Raw genomic sequence first — 22780 nt, 5'->3', positions numbered from 1 at the left:
TATTATTCACTTTGGGATTAATAATTCATTTTCCTGACTGGAAAGGATTATTCCACCACTTCCTTCACACACACACATGACTTGTTAATGTCAGCCAGGGAGAGGAGGGGGGCACAGAGCTCACCTGATTTCATACTCTGGATGAAAGTGCTGCACGCCGCTCTGGCGTCTCATTAATTCCTCGCTTCAGTGGGCTGTGGACTGATACAGCAGATTGACAGGGGACGTGGAGGCTTCGCCGGCACCTCTGTAATACTTTGAAATGGAAGGAGAATTTTAGCTTTGATCCTTCCTGTTGCTAAATGGATACGAAGACCCCCGACCACCTCTGTCGCCACCTGTCCACCCAGCACACGTTTACACCCACAATGTCCTTGAAATCAACATGGTGTACTAGAGTCAGGGAACCTGGAAGGAACAAGTGTTCCTGGTGTTTATGGAAATCTATTTAATTAACAATCAGTCCCTGAAGATTCGCAAATAGACCACCAGTCAGCCGACGTCATCCAGCAGGTCATAACCGCCAATGAAACGACTCGAATGTGTTCTGGGATTATTGTTTTAATTACAAATTTTACCATCGGCAGATACACAATTCAAGGCCTCCTGAATAAATGACGTCGGAAAGCAGCAGGGTTGAGTTGAAACATTGCAAATGAGGCAACATATTCCTCACCTAACATGAACACAGTCACCGTAACAAGTCAAACGTTCGACTTGCTGAGATTGTTATGCACACGTCCACTAGGTGGCGCTGAGCATTAAAACTCAACCCAAGGTCGCGATAAGCTGCATGTCCAAACGAGCTTTGAGACGTTGGTTATTTGGGGACAGTCAAAAACAACAATGGCCCTTTGAACCAGAGAACAGAAAATGAGAACAAAATAAATACAATAAATAGAAAATAATGCAAAGCATAAATTAGCGATTTCAAACATAATCACGCATTGATGGGAACATGGGGCTTCTTTGAGGAATGAGTTGAGGTAATAGTTACAAAACAATGAACTCGTGAGACGTTTCCAGTGCTTTCCAGACAGTTTTGTACATTTTAGGCTACAATACAATCGATTACTGTCTAACATTGAGGGTTTGCTGATACAAACATTACCAACATAACAAATGACGGATAATAAACCATTCAAAGGTTACAGTATGTTGACATTCAGTGTATAAAAACATTACAAAATGTTGCAGTGTTTAAAAGTGTGAAAAATATCGTATCGTCCCATTATTTAAAAAAAAGACCCCTTGAACGAGGCAAGATAAAGAGGAGAGCACATGAGATCGCACATTAATGTGTTTGTTCTTCGCACCCAGGAGGATGAATCTCAACCGTTACGCTACACAAAGTTGTCGGCCGGTGTCAAAGTTCAAGCGTAAAAACAGTAGAAAGTTGCATTTTGAACGGCGGAGGTTTAATTAATGAGTTAAAGACACTTAAAATGGTCATCGCAAAGTTGCCTTCAGGATGCTACAGAATTATTTTTTTTTTTTTTATTATTTTTTTTTACATCAGCAGTTCATGGAGTTGCTGTGGCAGCCGTGATTAGACGGTGGTGACGGAGAGGAAGGCGTTATGTACTTTGGAGTCCTCCGGGACTCGAGCGCCGTGGCTCATCAGCTCCTGGATGGTCATCCAGTTATCCAAGATCTTTTTGTTTCTCTTCTTCAACATCTTCTTATGACTGAGCTCCAGGATGTTTATCTCCTTCCTGCCCTCGGCACCGCTGGCTGGGCCCTCCCTCAGACAGTCGAGGCGGCTCTTCTGCATGAACTCCCTCCGCTTCCTCTGCTCCCGCGCTCGGGCTAAGTGCTGCTTCCTCTCCTCTTTGCTCCAGTAGCGGCCCATCTTCATCTCGCTCATGGCGTCATCATCTGTTGTCATGCCACCGCTCCTCTCCTCTCGGATCCTCAGGGCTCGCTCCCTCAAGATCCTGTCGCGAGCCGGCCGACGGGCCACGTAGCGCGTGCCGTCGGCACGGACTTTGACCTTCCACTCGAGACGAGGTTCCCCAGGGCGCCCGCTCCGTTGCACTTGATCCCGGCACAAACTGAGCAGGCTGAGCTGGCTTTGGGAATACTCCAGGGAGGAGTGCTGTTGCAGCAGCTGCATGTAACTCTGCAACACAAAGAAAGAGCGATTGAATGGGACACCTTAAAAAACAAAAGTTCTGACTTTGTTGACAGATTTGTTTGACAGATTCTACCTACCTGCAGTTGCCTGGATCCTCCCTGGCCTTGGTAGGGGCTTGTCAGGTAAGAAGCGGCATAAGGAAGTCCCCTCCTGGAATCCCGGGACCGCCCTTTCCTGTCACACCTTTCATCGTCTGCAGGTAGGGCAGGGTCAGACTCAGACCGGGACGGATTGCTCTGGTCGGGACTACTAGAGATAACGGGGCTTGGATCTGCTGGTCTGCTACGGCTGGGTGTACCCTGGGACTTGGGGATAGGGATCGGGCTGGAGGATGTGGAGGAGGCCAATCTGAGGTTCTTTTGGTTGGTGATGCTTATCTGTCTCTGTAGGGAATGGTCAGGGGATCGCTCAGCACCTAGCGGTGTCGACCGTGCACTCTCTGCTGTGTTGTAGGCACTGGAGCTGTCTTTCTCTCCGATTTTATCACCGTCTAACCTCTCTGGGTACTCGTGGATGTCGGCCAACCTGCCATGCCGCTTGTGGCTCTCTTTTGGGCTCCATCCAGGTGAGGATAAGGGATCCGAGTATTCTCTCTGGTGGGTTTTACGGACTTGATGAGCCTGCATGATGCTCTGGCACTCAAGCTCAATGTTGCGCAGTTCCTCATTTAGCATCCTCAGCTCCTGCTCCACTCCGCTTCCTTCTCCAACATCGGCTTCGTCGCTTCCGTCCTTTCCCGCTTGCTCTGAGAGGCTGCACTCTATGCTGTGACGAATAGAGTACACTCCGCACTCTCCTCCGTTTCGAATTTGACACTTGAGCTCCAAGAGCTGCTGGAAGCAGTTCTCTAAACCCAGTATCGCACCGCCGCTGTTGCGAATGCTGATCACCCCTTCGTGACCTTGGCCCATGGATAATGTCCTCTGCCCTTGGACATCTTGCGCCACAGCCACCCCCCGTCTCGCTTGCGGATGCTCCACTCGCCAACGGTCCCTCAGAAAATGTGCCGGGCTTCGCTTGCGGAGTCGAACCAGCAGGGGTTGGTGCTCTGGGCTGTGGCCGAAGCCACTGTCTTGGTTGTTGGAAGAACAAGTAGCACTGTCTGTTGTGTTCTCCTCTTCTGCTTGATGCTGGTGGATATAAACAGGAACAAATATGAGTCTGTAACACCGCAGTAAGGAGAACTAAACTGGGTTAAAGCTGTGTTGAAGCCGGATGGAGACCCAATGAGGATCCCCTCTCTTGCATTTGTCCAAAGTTGCAGCTGCTATTCGTGTTTTTCTTTCTGCTCATGTGTTTCGTCCTCGACCCTCTCACCTCATCTCCTCTGCCTCTGTGTTCTCCCAATACATTCCTCCGCTCCTCCAGGATCTCCATTTTCAGCTTCTCTACAAGCTCCTGTTGGTCCTCATCCAGCCATACCTCCTCCTCCTCCAACTAGAAAAACCCAACAAATCACACCTTGTCAGGAAATCCATCTGTGCGGCTGCACCTCACGTGTTTATGTGAAACCCGGGACAGAGCCCGAGCAGGCAGCTGCTGTCAGATGACAACTTGTCAAGATATGACGGGAAGCCGGCGTGCGCCTGGGTGTGTTTACCTGGATCTCTGGTCTCGTCACCAGCAGCACGATGCTCCTCGCGTCTTCGCTTGACAGCAGAGCAACGGCTCTCTCCTGGTCTTGCACTTCGCAGCCGTTAATCTGTGCATCGATGACAAGTGCAGATGGTGACGCTCAAGAGGAGACTCCCTACCACTTACAAATGACGACGCGTCGTTAAAGGGCCATCAATTTAGCCGCTCCTCTTCCTGTATTTCACAAGGCACCCTTTGAACAATCACATTCCCACTATTTGTTTCCCTCACTCACTGCCCATTTCCCCTACATTAAGCTCTTTTTTCCTCCGTGCTTGTCTCCCATCCATTGCCATAATTTTCCAGGAAGGGCCCGCGCAGACTTTTTGAGCCAATCTAATAGCAAGTGCCCGGCGCATCCACACAACCAGACACACAATTAACTGTTCTTTGACAGGTAGCGTTCATCTTTCCCTCACTAGAGTAATGGGGCTGTCAGATGGAGATAATAGGGCCAGTAGTGGAGCGGGCCCTGCAACCCACAATCATTCTCACTACACTGACACAGACACGCTCAATGGATGGATGAGAGACGCGCTATATGTACAATAAAGAGGAGGGGGGGGGTGCTCTGTTGGTAAACATCATACGCAACTGCTTACTCACAGCATTTATAGATGAGTGCACCAAGTCGGAATTTATGTAAACAGAGGAGGATAGAAAACACGTGCGGTATGCCTGTTTACTGTATCAGGCATAACGAGGAGTTCTATTAATCTGCTTTGTGTACCATGCAAATATGACCAAATAAGACGGCCATCGCTTGATTAATACAAAAAATAAGTTAGTTATCTACATTTTACATTTGGCTCTGGCGCCATGTGTGTCTGGATGATAAATCCATTGTAAATATGCGGATTAATTGGATTCCATGGAGTGCACTGAAATGAGAAACAAGTGATGAGTTGAGCGTTCTAATTGCAGCATATAGTGTGTTGTATGTTTCTTATTTAGGACTATTAAGAAAAGCCCCATCATGGCTTCAACCCAACCTGCAGGCTCCTCTAAAGACTATTGCATGTTTTTCACTGCTATGCTAATGTAGCCTGCATACCGTAGCCTCGACCCGGGGTCCAAATTAGCTGGAAGGGCAACAGTCAATCAGGAAGCATTGTTACTGGACTGATCCATTCTCAGGTAGGTCAGGCACGTGTGTATCAACACCATCGATCCGCGTGTAACGGCAGCTCTTGTTCTAAGGTCAGAGGTCACGAAGGACTTCACCTTCACTGTCTTTGAAGCTGCTGAGGTCCAAATACAGATACGCTCCGGATAAAAATGTTGAGCGCTGGACAGAAGAGCGCTACCTCGGGCTCACATGAAACTGAGACAAGAGCGGTGAAGATGATGCAGTGAGCAGGGAAACAAGGTCATTAATCATACGGCGCACATTCTCCTTCCAGACTGGAGAAAGCGGCAGTTTGCCAACGTGTACGGGCTGTCTCGCTGAATGCTGGGAGCATTTACGTGTCAAAGAATACATATAGGAGCCATGAGCCGACATTATCCGTCATATTTTTGAGCGCTCAACAGCAGATTATGAGGAATTAGCGGATTTTTCTTTTATGTCTGGACTTCAGGAGCTCTGGAATTCATTGCGCAGGTTGTAGTCGCTAAGCTAAATATGGGCATGACTACAAATCAGAGGAATTTAGATCAGTGGTTCCACATTTCAAATAAAAGTGATGAGAGATGAAAACATGCACCTGTAGAATACGATCTCCTTGCTTTATACGTCCGTCTCTGGCTGCAATGCTGTTTGATTCCACCTGTCGGCGAAAAAAAACGTACATTTAGCTTATACGGGAAGGTTGGCGTTCGTTTGGCATTTTGAAAAGTACCACAAAATTCCCTAGATTTGGCTCTATTTTAGTTGGACAAAACAGCTGAAGGATTGGTGGAATTTATCTTGTTGAACAATGAGAGAAACAGCAGCTCTCTGGGGAAACCAAATCTTAGCAGGAATAAATTTAAAGTGTGCAGTTGCATCGATACCGGCTTGCATTTTTAATGGGGAAAATTAGCATTTTGAGTCTTTTTATCAAACACACCAAAATAGATGTGCGCCGTCTGTGGGAGGCGGCTTTTACAGTCTTTTGAGCTTCAGCAGATGCTGCCATTGTTTGTGGTTTCGGATTCTGTGTGTGGTTCAGGTGGGGGAAAAAAGGCTAAAGCTAAAAGGCTAAATATAAACCTTTTTGTACGTCTGCCGTCTTGCCTTTCAAACCTCATCTGACTGAATTCAAACTGGATTAAAGGGGCACCTGCAACCACACAAATCATCTTTTTAATTCAGTTTGCATTGCTTAAAGCCATCGTTATTATATGATACAAATTTGTCTTTTCAAGCTGATGTAATGTGAGTTTTAAAGAGTTTTTTTTCCTGCATGTGCCCTCTTTTTTTGTCTTGTTTGATATTCAGATGGTGTGTTGGAGATGGTTTCGTTTCGGTTACTGTGCAGAGAAGGAGAACACTTTCAACAGGAAGCTAATTAAAAACTTCAATTTAATCATGCAAAAGGGGGACGAATGAAACGAACCTTTTCTTTAAATAGTGATGAAAGATCTGATTCTGACCAATCAAATCCACTAGGATACGAAGATGATGGGTTGTTTTTGAAATATATTTTATGATTCGTTTATTATTATATTCTTCTACGTGAAAAGCAAAGTGGTTTTTTAAAATGTTGCTTCCTACCTGGCTGACATAGATGCCCGTGTCCTCCTCATCATCAGTTCTGTAACAGAGCGTCAGGCCAAGTTTCTCCTGGCTGTTCTGTCTGCACAGTTCCACCTCCTGTTATAACACACACACACACACACACACACACACACACACACACACACACACACACACGGTCAATGCTGGGATTTCATCCCAACCACAATGGTCAACACACAAACCAACCCATCAGCTGTGGCCCAGATCCTCTGGAACCTTTGAATTTGTTCTCCTGTGGTGGAAATTGTGGCTACCCAAGTACTTAAATGGGCTTATAAAAGGTCTATAGTATCTTTTTCCTCCCACAGATTCAAGTAATAATTGAATATGTAAATTAATTTGATCCTTTGTTGATTACGTTGAGTAATTTTGGATCACTTCAAAGCTGAGATTATCCAACCGTTTAATTTTTCCCTGGAAATTCAAACATGGAACCACAAACACACCACGGAGACTAAAATCCCGTTAGCATCAAACAAGGTGCTGCTGCTATTTCACCGGCTGACCCCCCTCCCATAGGAAATATTTCTGAATTCACTCCTCGCTACAGGCTCCATTTGATCCCTGCTGTGTATAAAAGGTAATCACATAACTATATCTCTGGGTGTAATCCGTACGCCCATGCTGCTAAATATATTTCAGCTTTATAAGTGAAGCAAAAGGGCTGCGGGGGTTGGTGGGGAGCAAGAATGAAACCTCAGCCCCCTGTATTTTTATCATGGGGATCCTCGATAGCAGAGATTGACAGGAGACTTAATTTATTTCTTTGGCATTTAACCCTTCCTAGTGCAGACAGGCCTGACCTTCAAAAGGCAGGGATCTGTTTGGAGTTTATGATGTGCTAACACATGCGTTGGTTTTGACCCCTCGCGCCAGTTTGACGGCAAATTAATAACCACGCGCGGCGAGTGGATGGTCGGGCCTGGTGGCAGAGCCCACCTGTGAAGGGCCGGGGAAACGTGGAGAGTCTAGATTAAAGATCACCTTCAATTACGCCTCAGCGGCGGCTAATTTTGTGTCATTGTTCTTTAAAAGAAGGGGGGATTTATGTTACCGTGGCTTCTGCTGGGTTTTCAATTTACCACCTGCCATCGTGACACTTCATTCGGGAAATAAAGACATGAGGTGGCCTGGTTTTTAATGCCACATTAACATCTGTTAGCAACGTTTCAGCTTCACAGGCGTGCGAAACCTTTGCTTCAGAAAAATTACTGCCATGCTTAATGCTTAATGGCTCATTGTTTCCACTTCCACGCATCCTTTGAGCCATTGGTGGCTTTTTTTTTTTTTTTTATAGCAACAGCCTTTAAAGTGCATTCAGTCCTTAAGGAAAGCTAACAAACGGTTTTAATGGGACCCTATTAATTCTGCTATTATTACACATTTGAGTTTTTGTCATAAGCATAACGGTCATACGGGCGTCAAATCAGCACAGCGGTGCAAGAAGAACTCAAAAATCCTGTTATACCGCAGCAACGCGCCAACATTTGAGGACTGTCCAGCATAAACCATATGTTGGCTTATGTTTTAACACAGTCGCCTGGCCTGTCCGCGATACTCTTATAGTTCAGCGGTGGTGTTGGCAGAAGCAAGAATAATAGAACTGCAGCCGTACCCATGTGGGCAATCAGCTGTGAGCGAAGCCAAAGCTGTCAGAAATAATGTGCTTTGGAAGGGCAGCCGCATTCCGTTTGGTCCGATAGGAAAGCCATTGGTGTTTCGCTCAGATACACATGGATGGACAGAGGTGAGGGGAAGGGGGGGTGGATGTCGGCAAGTTGGTGTGCGCGTCCGACCTTGTTGTTGATACTACTGCCATTACCACGCACGAGCACTCCGCGATGTTGGAAGGTGAGGCCACAGCTGGCAGCATGGGAGTCTTAACGACCCACCATGCAGTTCACTGAACCAGGAAGTGCCTATTAAACCAGGGGGGACCACTAACGGTCGCAGGGAACAGCCACCACCGTCATCTTAGCTGACCTCGAGGTCCACGTCCTGGTGACGGATACACCCCTTGTGATGCTTGTGGTGCTCATTAGGGTCGAAATGGACTTTTAAACAAATATTTTAAAACTGCATCCAGGTTGGAGTTATGATACATATGGAAGTGCTCCCTGGTGCTCCGGTGTGTCTCTCATTGGGATAATTGACTTGACTGGAGCATGATCCTTCAAAATGTGTCTGGTTACCATGGTAATAGGTGACAAACCACAGAGGCACAGTTAATAAAGGCTCTGTTGTCTCCTAGGTACAGCCATCCATTTTTCCTAATCAGAGTCACAGGGATGGTGTAGGCTCTCAGCAGTGACTGGATGAGAGGCAGTAAGACATTCCGCAGGTCACAGGACACACACACTGCCTCACACACTCTCACCTGGGGGCAATTCAGTGAAATACTAGTACAAGACCCACAGAGGCACAGGAAGAAGATTATACTTCTGTGCAGAGAGGCCAGATCCAGAGTAAAATCTGGAACATTATTGGGATTGAGCCAATGTTTTAAACAGTGAGAAAGCAAATATCCTCCCAGTATCTCCGAACGGCTGATGCCAAACCGGCCAAGCCGAGGATAAAATTAGATTTGAAAAAAATCTATTTTGCTGCATCAAATGGAAGAAAAATTCAACAAGCACTTTTAGAGAAAATAATGTAGTGCTTTGGATAAAGAAAATTGATAAAAGGAGCAGTTGAAGAGGCTGGCCTTCTTCTGGAAGAACCCTTCGAAACGTGGCCTTCCTTTTCATTGATGCATCATCCTTCAGAACTAACCCTGGATCTATTGTTGGAGTTATTTATTTCAATGGCAGCAGCACTGCAGTGCCAATGTTGGAGAGGCTTGAAAAGCCAAAACCACAATTAAACACTTCATTTATATGTATTTTGCGCTTTTCAGCAGGTAGCAAGTTGTTGCCGTGCAGGACGTTTATTTCTGGAGACTCGGAAGACAAGAAGGATGGAACACACGCGGCCCCCCGACCATCACGACGTCCATGAAACTTTACCTCGTACTCGTATTCCTCAGTCCTTTCCACCGCTGCCGCCGTGTTGGATAAGTATTCTGGGCATTCGTAGAACTCGTGCTCCATGGTCTGGATGGAATGGCAGCTGGAAAGAAAAAACAACTTTGATCTTTTCCCCCTTTCTGCCAGTCTCAACCGAATCTGGCAACAGAACGCGTAGCGGTTCCCCCCCCCATGTGGACGAACATGGGTCGCATCTGCTGCCCGGTTCTTAAATCGGGCGGCGGTACGGACGGAGCGGCGGACAACGTCCTCTATCAGCCGGTTGGCTTCTAATTGCTTGGCGAAAGCTCCCATTAAAGAAAATGGATGCGGCGCATAAAAGTGATTATTGCTCTCAGGGTTTGGCTCCGCATAATGATGCGGGTTCAGGAGGTTCTGTTGGCTGGCGCCACGTGGAAGAAAACAAACAAGCCTCGGGAGCAGCTTGGCGGTGATTAAAAAGAAACCTCCTGGTTCCGGATATTACAGCTCGCTCACCTGCCGTCACGCCACTTATTTGCCCTCACCTGTCAGACAGAAGAAAAGGGCAAACGTCGGGCACGGGCGGCGTCGCGGGCCGAAGCTTCGCCAGAGCCATGATGTGCTCGAAGGTGATGTCCGTCTGGGTGCAGACATCTGTCACGGGTACGTCCTGCGACGCGCCCGGGGCCGCGGCTCGGGCCGGGTTCCGCCGGAGGACTTGGACGACGATGGGGTCCCGCCTGATGGCCTCCGCCACCGTCCCCTCATGGTCGACCTTGGAGAATTCCCGCGCGTTCACCTGCGGGGAGAAGAAATCCATCTTTTGAGATTTCGTCATTACCCGCGCCGCTAACGATGACAGTTTAGGCAAATGAGCTGCGATGTGGGAAGGAAACGGGAGCAGGTCTCCTCGGAGCCCCTCTGGGAGCCTCCGTTTAAGCGGGCGGCGCTCCTGTCAGCTAATAAAAGGTCGCACGGCGAGGGAGCGAGCGGGAGAAGAGCTGTCATGTCATGTCTGTAAGAATGCACTCACAAGTCCTCCGACACAATTACATTAAGCCAAGTTCATTTTCGGACCCGAAATTGATTTTCCCATTGATTTCGCTCGTGTTTTCCGAAGGGCTGGGATGCGAAATGACAGCAGAGGTAATGGGGCGATATTTATATGCCTGGTGGACGGGGTGAGCGGCGGCAAATTGGACATCATGTGGACGCCGGCCTCGTCTTCTGCTTTTAGTCTTGAGGGCGAGTTTGGGAAAGCTAATGTGGTGCCGCTTCAGACCTTCAGTCCGTTCCCGCCGTCCAGGTTTTTTTCTTTCTCCCGGCAATAAAGCAAATGACAGTTCTGTCCAGATGTGCCTATAAAGTGAATTTTATAGAAGGGAGGACATGCGAATCCCCCTGCCTGTGTGTCCATGTGCCGTTCTTCAATTTGAGCTTGATTAATAGCTGGCAGATGCCGTTATGTGTGCGTGCATTTTTATACGCGCTGAATTTATAGATTAGGGGTGATTAAACTCCAAAACGTGATAAAGACATTGATTGCACGGTAGGATTATCATTATTCGACATTCAGCCGAGTGCACCAGCTTTTATAGGCAGATGATTCTGCTTCCACAGGTGACGGAGTAAACATGGAGTGGAAATTGTTAATTTTATGTCAGGATTCCGTTCTGTTCCCGTTACAAGTTCCCTTTCCTCTTCCCCCCCTGACGGACAGGCAATATCGGCCTTGTTACGTCACACGGCATTCCTCGCAAAAGCTGTGCGGAGGTTGGAGTTTGCCGCGGCCCACCGGGACTCGTGTAATGAAGCCGCAGCTTCATCTCGCTGAAGTTAAAGGTTACCGTTGCCAATAAAAAATGGCTCCCAGTCGCCTTAAACTAAAGCTTCTCGTCTGTCCAAACACTCTCTTTAAAGGTTAAGGTTCGAAGTGGCGCGCTACAGTTTGCGAGGAGGATAATGTAGCCGCGTGCTACGTGTGTGTGTTGGCCTCTGAATCAATATCGCTGTGTAGCCTCTGCTGGAAGTTGATATTGCCCAATTTTAGGTGTTATTGCCTTTTGAAATGATGACATTTACGTACATTTGAAACAAACAGACGATTGAGGAAAACTTTCCTCCAAACTTCTGACGAGACAAGCGGTGGAAAACGCCAGCGTGGTTCGTCCACTGGATGGTTATGGAATTCCTGGACTTCCTTTGTTCATGCCGAACATTAGCCAGACGCGGTTACCGGCGATGGAGACGCGTGGCCCAGTGCGAGCGGTGGCAAGTGCCTGGCACGAAGCTTTCAATTTGCTCAAGAGAGGGGCCGTGTCAACCTTTTAAACCTGCCACCGCGTGTGATCGGTTGGCTGCTAAGACGGCTAAAGGTTGGATCCACTTTCCCCCGAATACAAACAGGAGCGATATGGAAAGGCAGGAGATAAGAATTTGTTGTGTGTGTGTGTGTGAGATGTTTGCCGCGGAGAGATAAGAGCATGATGGAAAACACTCAGCCTCACCGCTAAATCTGACAGATACCTTGTCTCTCTCACACACACACACACACACACACACACACACACACCACACACACACACACACACACACCACACACACACACACACACGCAGGGGACTTGTCAGCTCCCAGCAGACTTAAAACAGCCCCCACAATGCACTTGTTTGTATCCAGCGTGTTTTAACGAAGGTCGCGTCTCCGACCGAACGGGTTCACAATGGGCCTGTGAACAAAGGCTGTCGAGGAGGCGACCCCCTCCCATTCACCGCTGACCTCCTCGTCCCCCGAGAGGACGGCTTCTCAACGCAGACGTGTCTTTTATCCGTAAATATCCCGTATGGCGGGTGCACGCGGGCCTCGTTCATTCACCTGCATTAACGCGCACGAGCCCACGCCTACCTGGCAAGATGGCGTATACATGGAAATGGATCGTTTGGAGTTTACAAGGCTCCGGTTTACAAGCCCGGCTGAGGTGGAGAAGATAATGGTTCCATAAATTTGAGTGACAGGAGAATGACTGGCGGACCGCGCTCGGTCACCTGAATCACATGACCCCTTCCCTTTGTGTCTGCAACACAGGAAGTAACGATGGGAGCCACCGTAATGAGGCTAATTTAGCTCTGAGGAGCTAGCGGTAGCGGTGAACAACGTTAACTCTCCTCAGAGCGTAAAGCTAGCATCCTATGTCACCCTCTTGTGTCCAAAACGCAGTTACTGGTCCTACGGGTCCCAGTGAGAACAGTTTGATGTTTCCTCCAGCTGCAGGCTTACAGCTCCGAACTGCTGAAGAACAACCACTTATTTTACTTTGTGCTGTGAAGCGTGAAAGTAAAAAACATCGGTTGGCTTTTCCCATTAACCGCCTGATTTATGAGACGTCCATTTAAGCATTGGTGAAAGAGGAAATTCTATAACTTCATACAATTATGCTACATTTCGCATGAAAGGAATGACCCCCTGCTGGAAACGACGCCTATATTTAACCAGTAGAAGTGAGTGGAAGACAAAGCCGAAGCCCTTCGCTGAGATTTCTGGAGTCACACTCGTCTAGTTTAATGGACTTTTCGTCCTCCACGCCAGCATGAGTGGATAGTCTCAACCCGTTGCTATTGGAAATGGACGAGAGGGAGGAGGAACTTCAGGACTCACCAGAACAAGACTTATTTTTTAAGATCTTCCGAGATCCGCAGGAGGAAATGACCCCTGACTTAACTTTTCAGTGGATTTAGGGTGATTTGACCCCGTTTCCTGCACGTACGGTCGGGCTTGTTTGTCTTTCCTAATCAGAGGCTGCTCGCCACACATCGCGACGCGCCGCTGTTTTACATTTCTGCGTCGCACCAATTAATCAAAGTGACAAGGTATTTAATGAGAGGCAATTAGAGCGTTAGGCAAAATGCAAATAAGGGGGGGAGAACGCGGGAAGGCGAGAGGCTGTGTGATAAGATTCAAGGAGATTTCTCTATTTTTTATGTATCTATTTTTGCATTTTCAGCCCGTGCGGGTTGTTGTTACCAGTGTCCTTCACTGTTCCCTGGCACAAAAAGAAAAAACAAAACACACCAATTAGTTCCGCGTGGACGCCAACTGTGCAACAACATGAAACCTGGATTAAAAAACCTGTCAGGGTGGATCTAAAGTTCCCCGCACAGGTCAATCTGCTGCGGTATCTGTGCGCGGCAGATAAGAGACCTTCCCTCCGCAAGAACTCTTCAGCCGTGGTTTGTTTTAGCGCTCAGCTCTTCAGAGGGGGACTTAACACTTACAAATGTAGGAAGTTTTAGCGGAAACACGCTTCAAAAGCCTTCGCATCCCATTTCCCTGGAATCCAACAGTCCGACACTCCGTCCTTCAGCTAACCCTTTCAAGCTGCCACGGTTACGGCGCACAACTGTCCTTCACTGAGATTAACTCTCTTCCTCAGCTGATTATTCACCCCCACAGCTGTGCGGCACCAAACAAGCTAGCTCCTAGAGGCCACAAACAACCAGAATGACCCCCACCAAAATGTAAAATGCTGACATTTTTATAGTTTTAGTTTGGTCAGGAGTGCTGAACTTTCCCAGCCCTGCTAGCTGGACTGCCTGCTAATATTAGCAGCAAGGCTAAACCCCAGCTGAATCTGCTTCCAGAAATGGTCAATAACAACAAGTTCTCTCCATTTTTTTTCCTTTTGTGCGTTGGTACAAGAACGTGTGTCTATTTCTTTCGAACGCCTTAACTTAATCGTATTCCTGCGCGTTGTATCTTCTTTGTCTGAGGTGGGTTTTTTTATTAGCGTTCCTGTCAGGATGCTTTTGTCACCCTGTCACAGCGACTTCAGTCATTTATATTCAGCTCGTAGAAAGACAGCGTGTCAGAAGATACCACGTAGTGCTTAATTCCTAACGACAATGGTGGCGGGAGCGCGTACCCAGGGATCAGACACTGTTGACTCGCGACTGTCATTCTGAGCAGACATTTCGGATGTAAGTGGCGATGGAGGGGGCTATCAAAGGTTATCATCTGTCAGCCGGCGCATAAAGAGCTACCTCATTTCCTGCTCTTTGCAGCACTTCCACATCCGAGGCGGGCTTCCTTTCAATTAGTCTTCATGAATATAAATCCTTCCCGATTGTAAAACCTTGGAACGCTTTTGTAGCTTTGGAAGATTTTTTTTCTTTCAACGAGTTTTGAAGGGGTGGGGGGGGGGGGGGCTCAAACCCGAGTCGTGTCGCTTCCCAGAGGTGATCAAAAACACATTATCGCCAATTAGAACACAGTTTCCTTTCATTTGTTCATCATTGTTATGGCATAACTTGGCTATGGAAGTCATCACAATCAATTGTTGTGCCTCGTGCTGCTTAGTTAGATCCACGATTTAAAGACCTGCTGGTTGTTTCTCCTGTAAAATGACTCTCTGTGCTATCTGGCAGGCTCATACATCCAGGCGGGGCTACTTTGTCTGTGTTTAACTAATGCTCTGTGTCCTCAGGCAGCCACGGATGACACAGGTTATGACAAAACAGCATCAGAGAGACATTCATTTTACTCAACATCCTAGCAACCACATCGCAATTACCACAATCCAAGAGTGAGCATCCAGACCCACCGCTGCCCTCTTGTTTCACGTTACCAGTGAATAAATTAGCTGTCTTAGCACGTTGGGAGGGGTAGTCAGGGTGGAAATGAGCTCGCTGTGGGTGTAATGATGACAGATGACTGGAAAACTTCTTTATTGACAAATCAAGAGGCGTAATCTTCATTTTCTGTGTGTGTTTGCATGAATTGAATGCGTTTAGCGTACATTTTGGGGTATTTGCTTGTTTATGAGGCGGCCTTGCTGGAGTAATGTACCTAGCCACTGTCGTATCAGGACTATATTGTTGCTGCGCGTCCTCCCCGTGGTCGTTAGATGGCCATTTATCTCTCATCTATCATTAAAACAACAGCCAGTTGAACAATACAGTGACCCATCCAGCACATCGACGCACACAGTGATGAGTTTCAATTAGGCTCTCGGGGGTCACCGATTAGACCCAAACAATTCCCCCCAGATGTCTGGGGTCACAAGGAGGTTATGGGCAGAAGCAGGAAAGCACATTCTCCATTTAGGCAAACAAGCCATTCATATACTGTAGGAACCATAAAGTAAACTAAGAAGTGAAAAAACCCATCTGTGAATCTATTTCACATTTCTGTCGCTTTAGTCTGCCATTTTTGGGTGAGACGCCATAAAATGGTCAATATTACTTCCATTTACAAACCACAACAATGTTTTGTTGAAATTGCCGTAGATGTAATTACCACCTAAACTGCTTATGCACCTGGATTGGGGTAAAAAAAGCTCCACAATCTGCCAGGCGACATCTCACATGTGTGAATCCGCTGGTGAATGTAGCCCCTCGAGCATTTTTAAATGTAATGCTCTCCTTTCCCCCCTGAGGAGAGATTTATAATAATTCCTATCCTAAAAAGAACAAAAACCCAATTATGACAAGGTAACGAGTAATAACTGTTCCAGAGGCGTCCTCGGGAAAAGGAGAACCAGAAGAGTTGCTGTGAATCATTGTTCGGAGCAGAGGTTTGGGGTAAAGGCAGACACGTGATTAGCAGAGCATGCTAACACCTCAGGGAAAATAAAGACATTTCTATGCGTACCGAGGAACAATAACACATTTTAGCTCGATTTTGCATGAAACCGAGTCGCCTGAACCATCTTATCCTTCCTTCCGCCTTCTCAAACATTTGGTTTTTACTTCTCTAAGTGATGCGCGCTTTGGCTCGCGACTAACACAAAAACTGAGCATTATTCATAAAGCTTCTGCACTTCACCCTCCAGAAGAAAAACAACTACAGGCAGCTGCAAACGAGCAGGCGGGAAGAGGTCTTCATCCAAATAAACACGGCGGCTCAATTTGCCCCTCATTCAGCTCACTGTTCCAATCAGGTTACTGAGTGCAACCCCACAAAAACCTCAGTGAAAGCGTAATCATGTGCCAGCAGCGGATTCTCAGTCAGACGATGATTAGCGTGTTCGGTCTATCTTCACAACGGGCCACAGATGGACTCATTAAGCCAAACTTTCTCAAAATGGGTCAGGGGTCTGATCTGTGTGGCTCTGGTGGGACTGAAACATGTTATAAAACTGTTAAATAATTAAAAATGTATGGGTTGAACAAGATGGGATCCTTTTTAAACTAGTCTGGCTCCGATCTTGTCTTTAATGAGGGGATTCTTCATTTCTGCTGCTGCCATTAAGTACCTTTCCTGATATTGATTATGTTAGCATACGCCGGCTATACAGTATATTAGCTATTACAGCATCGGAATTTCTCATTGTTATCGTTTGGTGTGTCAAATTTCACCTAACTACGACAAATACTGATGTGTGTTAGCAGTTAGCCATTGCAACTAAATGCTATCAACCCTGAAAAGACAGCATTCATGGCAATTTTTCCAAAAGAGTTCTGACAATATAACCCCAAATTTATAGAACCGCAGCTTTTCTTTGCCGCCGAAGCTGAATTCTAAAGAGAAATGTGAATAAACTAACACCAAAGACGCCTGAAATCCCAAGACTGGTGTGCGGAAACTAAAGTTTTTCCCTCTTAAATCTCTTCAAAATGTCTTTGATCCTCAATAAAACACTTGCAAAGGAAATCTCATATTTGACGGCATGCGTAAGCTCCTTCTCTACGTCGCTGCCATCTGCATTCAGAGATAATCTGCACGTCTCCCCAACATAACTCCATTTAAAGAACCTCCTCCCGCGCTTCCTCTCGCGACAACAGAATTCCATCCCCGCCGCCGCGGCCGCCCTTCATCCTCGGGGCATTTCCTGTATCAACAAACGGCTTATGGTTACACTTGTGCTCCAAATGCGATCGTTCCCATTTACCGCGCAGATGGCTCAGTGTCATTCTATCTGTAACCGGACTCGATGCCAGGCTCTGAGTGGGCCTAAAATGACTCCTGCAGCCAAGTTGTTTAAGTGGGAATCCAACACCAAGGCCCTGCTGTAACCTAATCTCCCTTCAGACCACCTGGACCCAGGATCCACCCTGTGGGCTCAGTATGAACTTGGCAGTGATGGTAGCATCCAGCTAACGGTTGCAGAGTGCACGCGGAGTTTATGAAGCCCAAAAACCGAGGAAACGGTTGCGATAAAAGTGAAGGTTTTCTTGCAACATTTGGTCTCGGAGGAGAAACACATTAGCATGCATGCTAATAGGCAGGAAGCTGGAGGAATTCCTCTCTGAAGTTGAGCTTTTAGCATTTCCTCTCCATACCCGCTGAATATCAAGGCGCGTTTTGCGCATATTTTGCGTCCATGTTGGCATTTCCTGCAAATACCTGCAACGTGTCCGCAACGGCTCCAGATGGTTCTCAGCAGCATCTGTCACTCCTGACAAAACACAGCTCGCAGCATATGGCCATAAGGTGCATTCCTGAATTATTCCGGTGTACGGTTGCCTTCAAAACGGATTCATTTCACAGCTGCTGACGCGACAGAACCGAGACAAGACGGCATTAGCGTCCTCCCCCCGCGTAGAGATGACAGTGACCGTTGGCTGCTGGTCTTCAACCGTATTTTTGTTGTTTTTCCTGTGGATCGGCGGATAAATCCGACGTTTCTCTGAGGGAGGGGTCACGCCAGCACGTATTAATGAACCAGCCAGCCAGGCAGGAAGACAGACGGGAGCAGCGGAATGGAACAGACTTAAAACAGTGTCTGGGAGTGATAAGTGACAGGAGGACACGGAGGCTGAGGTGGGAGTGACTTTGTTTTGGAGCCAGAGGCTCAAGAAGAATGAGAGGATTTAAAAGGATGATGGATGGCGACCTACTACACCATCCCTCTTCCCTTCCGTCTTTGTCCCTTCTCCTCCCTCCCTATTATCATCCCAACCACCAGAGGCTGATAACGCCCGATAAGTCCGAGGCGGAGCACGTGAACAACATTTTTACAGTCGCGAAACAGGAAAAACACGGCCTCCAGCTGATGAATGGAAGCGTCCCGTGTGATACACGAGCGTGCACAATACGTGCAAATAGGCCTATCTGCGTCTCTCCGGCGCAGATTTACGGTCTGCACATACATCGTGGGCGCATCCTTCGCCTACAGAGGGGAGGCAGCAGGTCATGGAAGGGGTGTCCCCCTGCCCACAGATGGGGCTTTCATCCTGGGCTTATCAGAGCCAGCGCAGGAGGTGATCGTTGGCCAGCGGAGCGAAACAGGGACTGTCCCCCCCCCACCAGTCATCCCAGCTTAGCAACCATTCTGACGTGCTTGTGAGACATTATGACAAAGATTCCTTCCTTTAGTCACAATATCCTGCGGCTCACTCGCTGTACCGGCTCTTCCTGGGCTGAGGTTGCCATATGGAGGAGACGGCTGCCCCCCCCGCCAGGCTTTGTGTCCCACTCAGGGCACCATAGGTGGCTCTGCTACGTCTAGCCACCTTCATGCTGTCCAACAGACGTGGACATGTGGCCCAGCGTCTGCTGCGGGTCAACCCTGCACACAAAGCATGCTCCCCTGTATATCTTATAAAACCAGGTTAGATCCCACTTTATTTTGGCGGGGTGTGTTATATGCTAAAATTGCTAAAATTAATTATTTAAAAAAAAAAAAAATCAATTCACCAGCAAGGAACAGATTTAGAAGTGGGAAGAGTGTTAATAGAAAATAGCTTTAATAACTAATACTCTTTAAATCATTTACCAGGTGATAAAAAAAAACCCCAGCTGCTGAGTAAAGCAGAAAAACAAAAACATCCCACGTGTCTGGCGAGCTAAAGGTTGGGATAATGGGACCATTTAACACAGCCACGAGCTAAACACCTGGAATCACGAGTGAAAACGCTGGACGTAAACGGCCTGATGACGGCCGTAAATCTGGCCGTGGCCGCGGGGTTCGGAGGGACAAACTGTCAGAACAGTGCAGCTGTGTGAGCAGAGATAGCCGCCGATGCTGCAGGAGCAGGCCTGCAGGCTGCAACGGGCCCCTGAAATATGACTTTTGTTTGAGTGAAAGGAGGAGAGAGGCCGCCTGCCCACATTAGGTGGGGGAACTACGACAAGAGCTCCTTTCAGCTGTGTCTTTTGGGACTCGGAGCTAGTTTGGTATCAACATTGTTGTTGTTTTCTAAAACTGGACTGTAAAGGTGCTCCTGAACATGCTAGCATGGCCGACAGTGGAGGTTTGAACAGTCATGCTAATACATCCAGGCGGTGCGACCCAAAGCTGAGCTTCCTACACGTGCACAGGCCCCTCGGGCCCGACTGGGGCGGGCTGTTCTGAGGTCGAGCTCAACCCCAAATCCTGACTTAGGTCAGCGAGAAAGCAAAAAAGGTCAACTGGAGCTTTATCAGGAGACAGCAGCTGAAGGCGGTGATGAATGGGATTCGTTTATGATGGATGGATGAGAGGAACACTTGATGGCATCTCAATTTGCTAGCTTGTTATTGACGAGTGTTTCAATAACAAACTCAATTAAGCTTCATGCATTTATACTGGGATGAAGACAATGGTCCAAATAGCTTCAACGATGTGACTGTTCAGACCTTCTCTGGGGTTTCTGCTGGGACGAGGCAAATGAAAGGTCAGAAATTACAAAAAAAAGAAGGAAAAGAAAGTCTGGGATGACAAAAAGGGAGGAGAGAGAGCCTGTTAAAGTCTCTCTGGATTTGTAGAATCCCCTCCAGTTTGGAGACAAAGTCACAGTGACACACTTACTGAAAAGCTACCCCCCCCCCCCCTTCCCCCACCTCACACAGATAATGAGAACGGTGGGTGTTCTGACTGTCAAACACACACCAGAGCTTTTAACAGTGAGTGGGTTGAGCGCGCACACACACACACAATATTCTTGGATGTCTGCCACATTGGGTGCCAGGACACCTGCAGCGTGACATGGAAATAGTAGGAAACCGTAAGACGGAGCTTGAGCTCCTTGCAAACACCACATGTGACAAAATCCTCCTGTTATCTCTGAATTCGCTACAGTGGATTAAAATGCCGGGGCCTGTTAAAGCAGATGCTATTAGGATAAGCTGTCAGAGTATTCACGTTTGGTCCCCTTTATCGATAGAAACATTGATAGAGCCTTCAAATCACCGTGGGCATGTAGCCTCATCGGTTAGCTATATTAGCTACGAGATTTAATCGATTAAGATAAACAGGCTGCATTATGTTCTTCGTGTGTTAATAAATAGATTTCCTTTGGAGAGGCCAAGCTAATTGCACATTTCCACTCCGTGTTCTGAGCTAATGAGTCGGTTGATAACTGCATTACTCTTGGATCCATTTACAGGTAGTTGCCAATCTTTGTGCCATCCAAACAGCCACTGGGCTGTTATGGGGACCAACCAGCCAACAGCCGATGATTAGACATTTAGAAAACAGCCACAAAGATCAGCGTCTGACCTTTATGGGTGTTGCTAGTGTGCCCAGAAAATGTTTAATAGGTGGAGGACCCAACCAAGGTACTAATAGAGGTGTGTCTCTTTCCCAACTGTGTGTTGTGCCGATAGCTTCAGCTCTACCACATGTAAATGAGACAAGTGTCAATGTCCTCATTTCATTTCTGGAAAGATCCCAACAATGCGTACGCAGTCTTGTTTATTGTGAGAACTCAGTCAGCCGTGTCCTTTGTATTCGTCTTTAATTATGCCCAATTTCTCCACAAGTTAACATGCCGTGTTTATTCCTTTGTTCTGGCCCGATCCTCCAGTTACTCGATGAGCCTTCTTGGGTTTCCTACAACTGACACGGCCAATTTTACAGCGCCCTGCGCAGACAGACGCCAAAGACGCCCACTGTCTCATTAAAACCGCAGGGAATCTATAGCGGAAAACTTAATGAGCTCCACACCGAATGTGAATAATGTTCATGAAACGCAGCGTCAGCAGCGAAAGGTTGGACCGAGGTGAAGTCTTGTGAGTCGTACGGGGGCTCTAAAGAGCACCGGCGTCGATTGTGAGCATTAAAAGACGACAGAGCAATTAAACAGGGTTAGGAGTTGATTTCCCACCAGCTCTGATATGAGGCGCTCAGCTTTGTTCCACTACACCCAGATGCTACCTGTTACCACCCGCCACGCTAAATGATGAAGGAGCCCTCGTCACTGTTGGACGTGCGTTCGCTGAAAACTCTGCAGCCGTGTTGGTACTTGAAGTTTACCTGGAATCCAGGCAGGAACAAGGACAACCTCAGGGAACCATCTGACAGCATCACAAGTGTCACAAGTGCATTTACGGTGTTCTGCTGTTCATCATCCCAACACGGCTGCAGAGAGATGAGAGCTTTTATTCAAGGGAGCCAAATGGGGGGGGGGGGGGTCAGAAGAAGCGAGGAGAGGAAAAACAAGTCCGGCTCTGACAGGCAACAGAGAAGATAACAGCTGAAGACATTTGCTGGCTGTTCTGCGAATCGCTCGGCTCGCGGGCGGTCGCAGGCAGAGGGAGATGAGAGGAACTCCCCCGGAGCCGGCATGGGAAAGGCAGCCCAACTCGCTCTCACATCTCCCTCCGCCGAGGAGAAATAACTAGCTCCGCTCACTTTGATGCGGAGAGGAACCCACGCGTGCCTGGGAGCAGCTCACTTTCCCCGTCTTTCGCCCAGCTTTCTCCACCCTCCCTCCCCTCCGACCAAGTTCATGCGCTCACCTGTGCGATCTCGTACAGCAGTTTGTAGTGTTCCTCCCGTTTCTGCAAGGTGCACAAATTGCAACCCATTCTAGTTGTCAGGGAAACGGCGCAGGGTACCCGATGGAGTGCTTGCCGTGCGCGGCGTGTGCTGGCTGCCCCCGGGGTGGAATACACTCCTCTTCTTCGGCTCCCCCGCAGCTCCTTCTCATCCGTCCGTCCTCGGGGGCCCCCCTCAACCTGGACACACACGCCCCTGCAGAAGTTGAACTCAGGTGTGAGCGGACCGCGCCGCCGTGCTTCTCTTCCCTCCCTGCCTGTCACGCCTTCCCCTGACTCTTCCTCGCATGCCTACATACGCTCCCCTCTCTTCTCTCCTCCACCTCCTCTTTCCAGTGTGAGCGCACCGACGCTCGTACACGCACTTTTGGCTCGTGGGGACACACCTCCTCCCACGGCAGCCCGCCATCACACGCCTGCTCGGGCTGAATAGGCGACTCCCTCATTGGCTGGTTAAGGGAGGGAGGCTGGGGGGGTGGGGGGGTAGCTGGTCTGATCTCAGGCAATTGCAGCATCTGAGCATCAACATCGGCGCTCGCAGGCAGAAGTGTGCGCACGGTTGTGGCAGCACTTGTGTTAGCTTGACAGTGCGTGTGTGTGTGT

At 48.1% G+C, this 22780-nt stretch overlaps 1 protein-coding gene across 2 annotated transcripts; it reads right to left on the bottom strand.

Moving 5' to 3' along the window:
* Positions 1-543: 543 nt before the first annotated feature.
* On the bottom strand, positions 544-22571 carry pdzrn4 (PDZ domain containing ring finger 4). 2 transcript variants are annotated; one of them, XM_057023066.1, is made up of 9 exons: positions 22139-22571; positions 10027-10280; positions 9500-9602; positions 6471-6569; positions 5479-5541; positions 3738-3839; positions 3455-3574; positions 2215-3267; positions 544-2122 (listed from the first exon to the last, which is right to left on the bottom strand). In XM_057023066.1, the coding sequence occupies exons 1-9, from the start codon at positions 22205-22207 to the stop codon at positions 1550-1552; spliced, it is 2436 nt and encodes an 811-aa protein (XP_056879046.1). In that variant the 5' UTR covers positions 22208-22571; the 3' UTR covers positions 544-1549. The 2 variants fall into 2 exon arrangements, with proteins under 2 accessions (XP_056879046.1, XP_056879047.1); XM_057023067.1 differs by lacking the exon at positions 22139-22571 and adding an exon at positions 17822-18053.
* Positions 22572-22780: the final 209 nt, after the last annotated feature.

The sequence above is a fragment of the Takifugu flavidus genome, chromosome 22, assembly GCF_003711565.1.
Source record: "Takifugu flavidus isolate HTHZ2018 chromosome 22, ASM371156v2, whole genome shotgun sequence".
Lineage (NCBI taxonomy): Eukaryota > Metazoa > Chordata > Actinopteri > Tetraodontiformes > Tetraodontidae > Takifugu > Takifugu flavidus.
Note: the sequence above shows the minus strand (reverse complement) of the source record. Positions and strands in the feature narration are given on the sequence as shown.

Coding starts and splice junctions, on each gene's coding strand:
- pdzrn4 (XM_057023066.1), bottom strand. CDS start 22,207: ATGGGTTGCAATTTGTGCACCTTGCAGAAACGGGAGGAACACTACAAA. Junction 5,542..6,470: donor CGGGCATCTATGTCAGCCAG/GTAGGAAGCAAC, acceptor TTTCGCCGACAG/GTGGAATCAAACAGCATTGC. Junction 3,840..5,478: donor AAGGAGATCGTATTCTACAG/GTGCATGTTTTC, acceptor ATCGATGCACAG/ATTAACGGCTGCGAAGTGCA.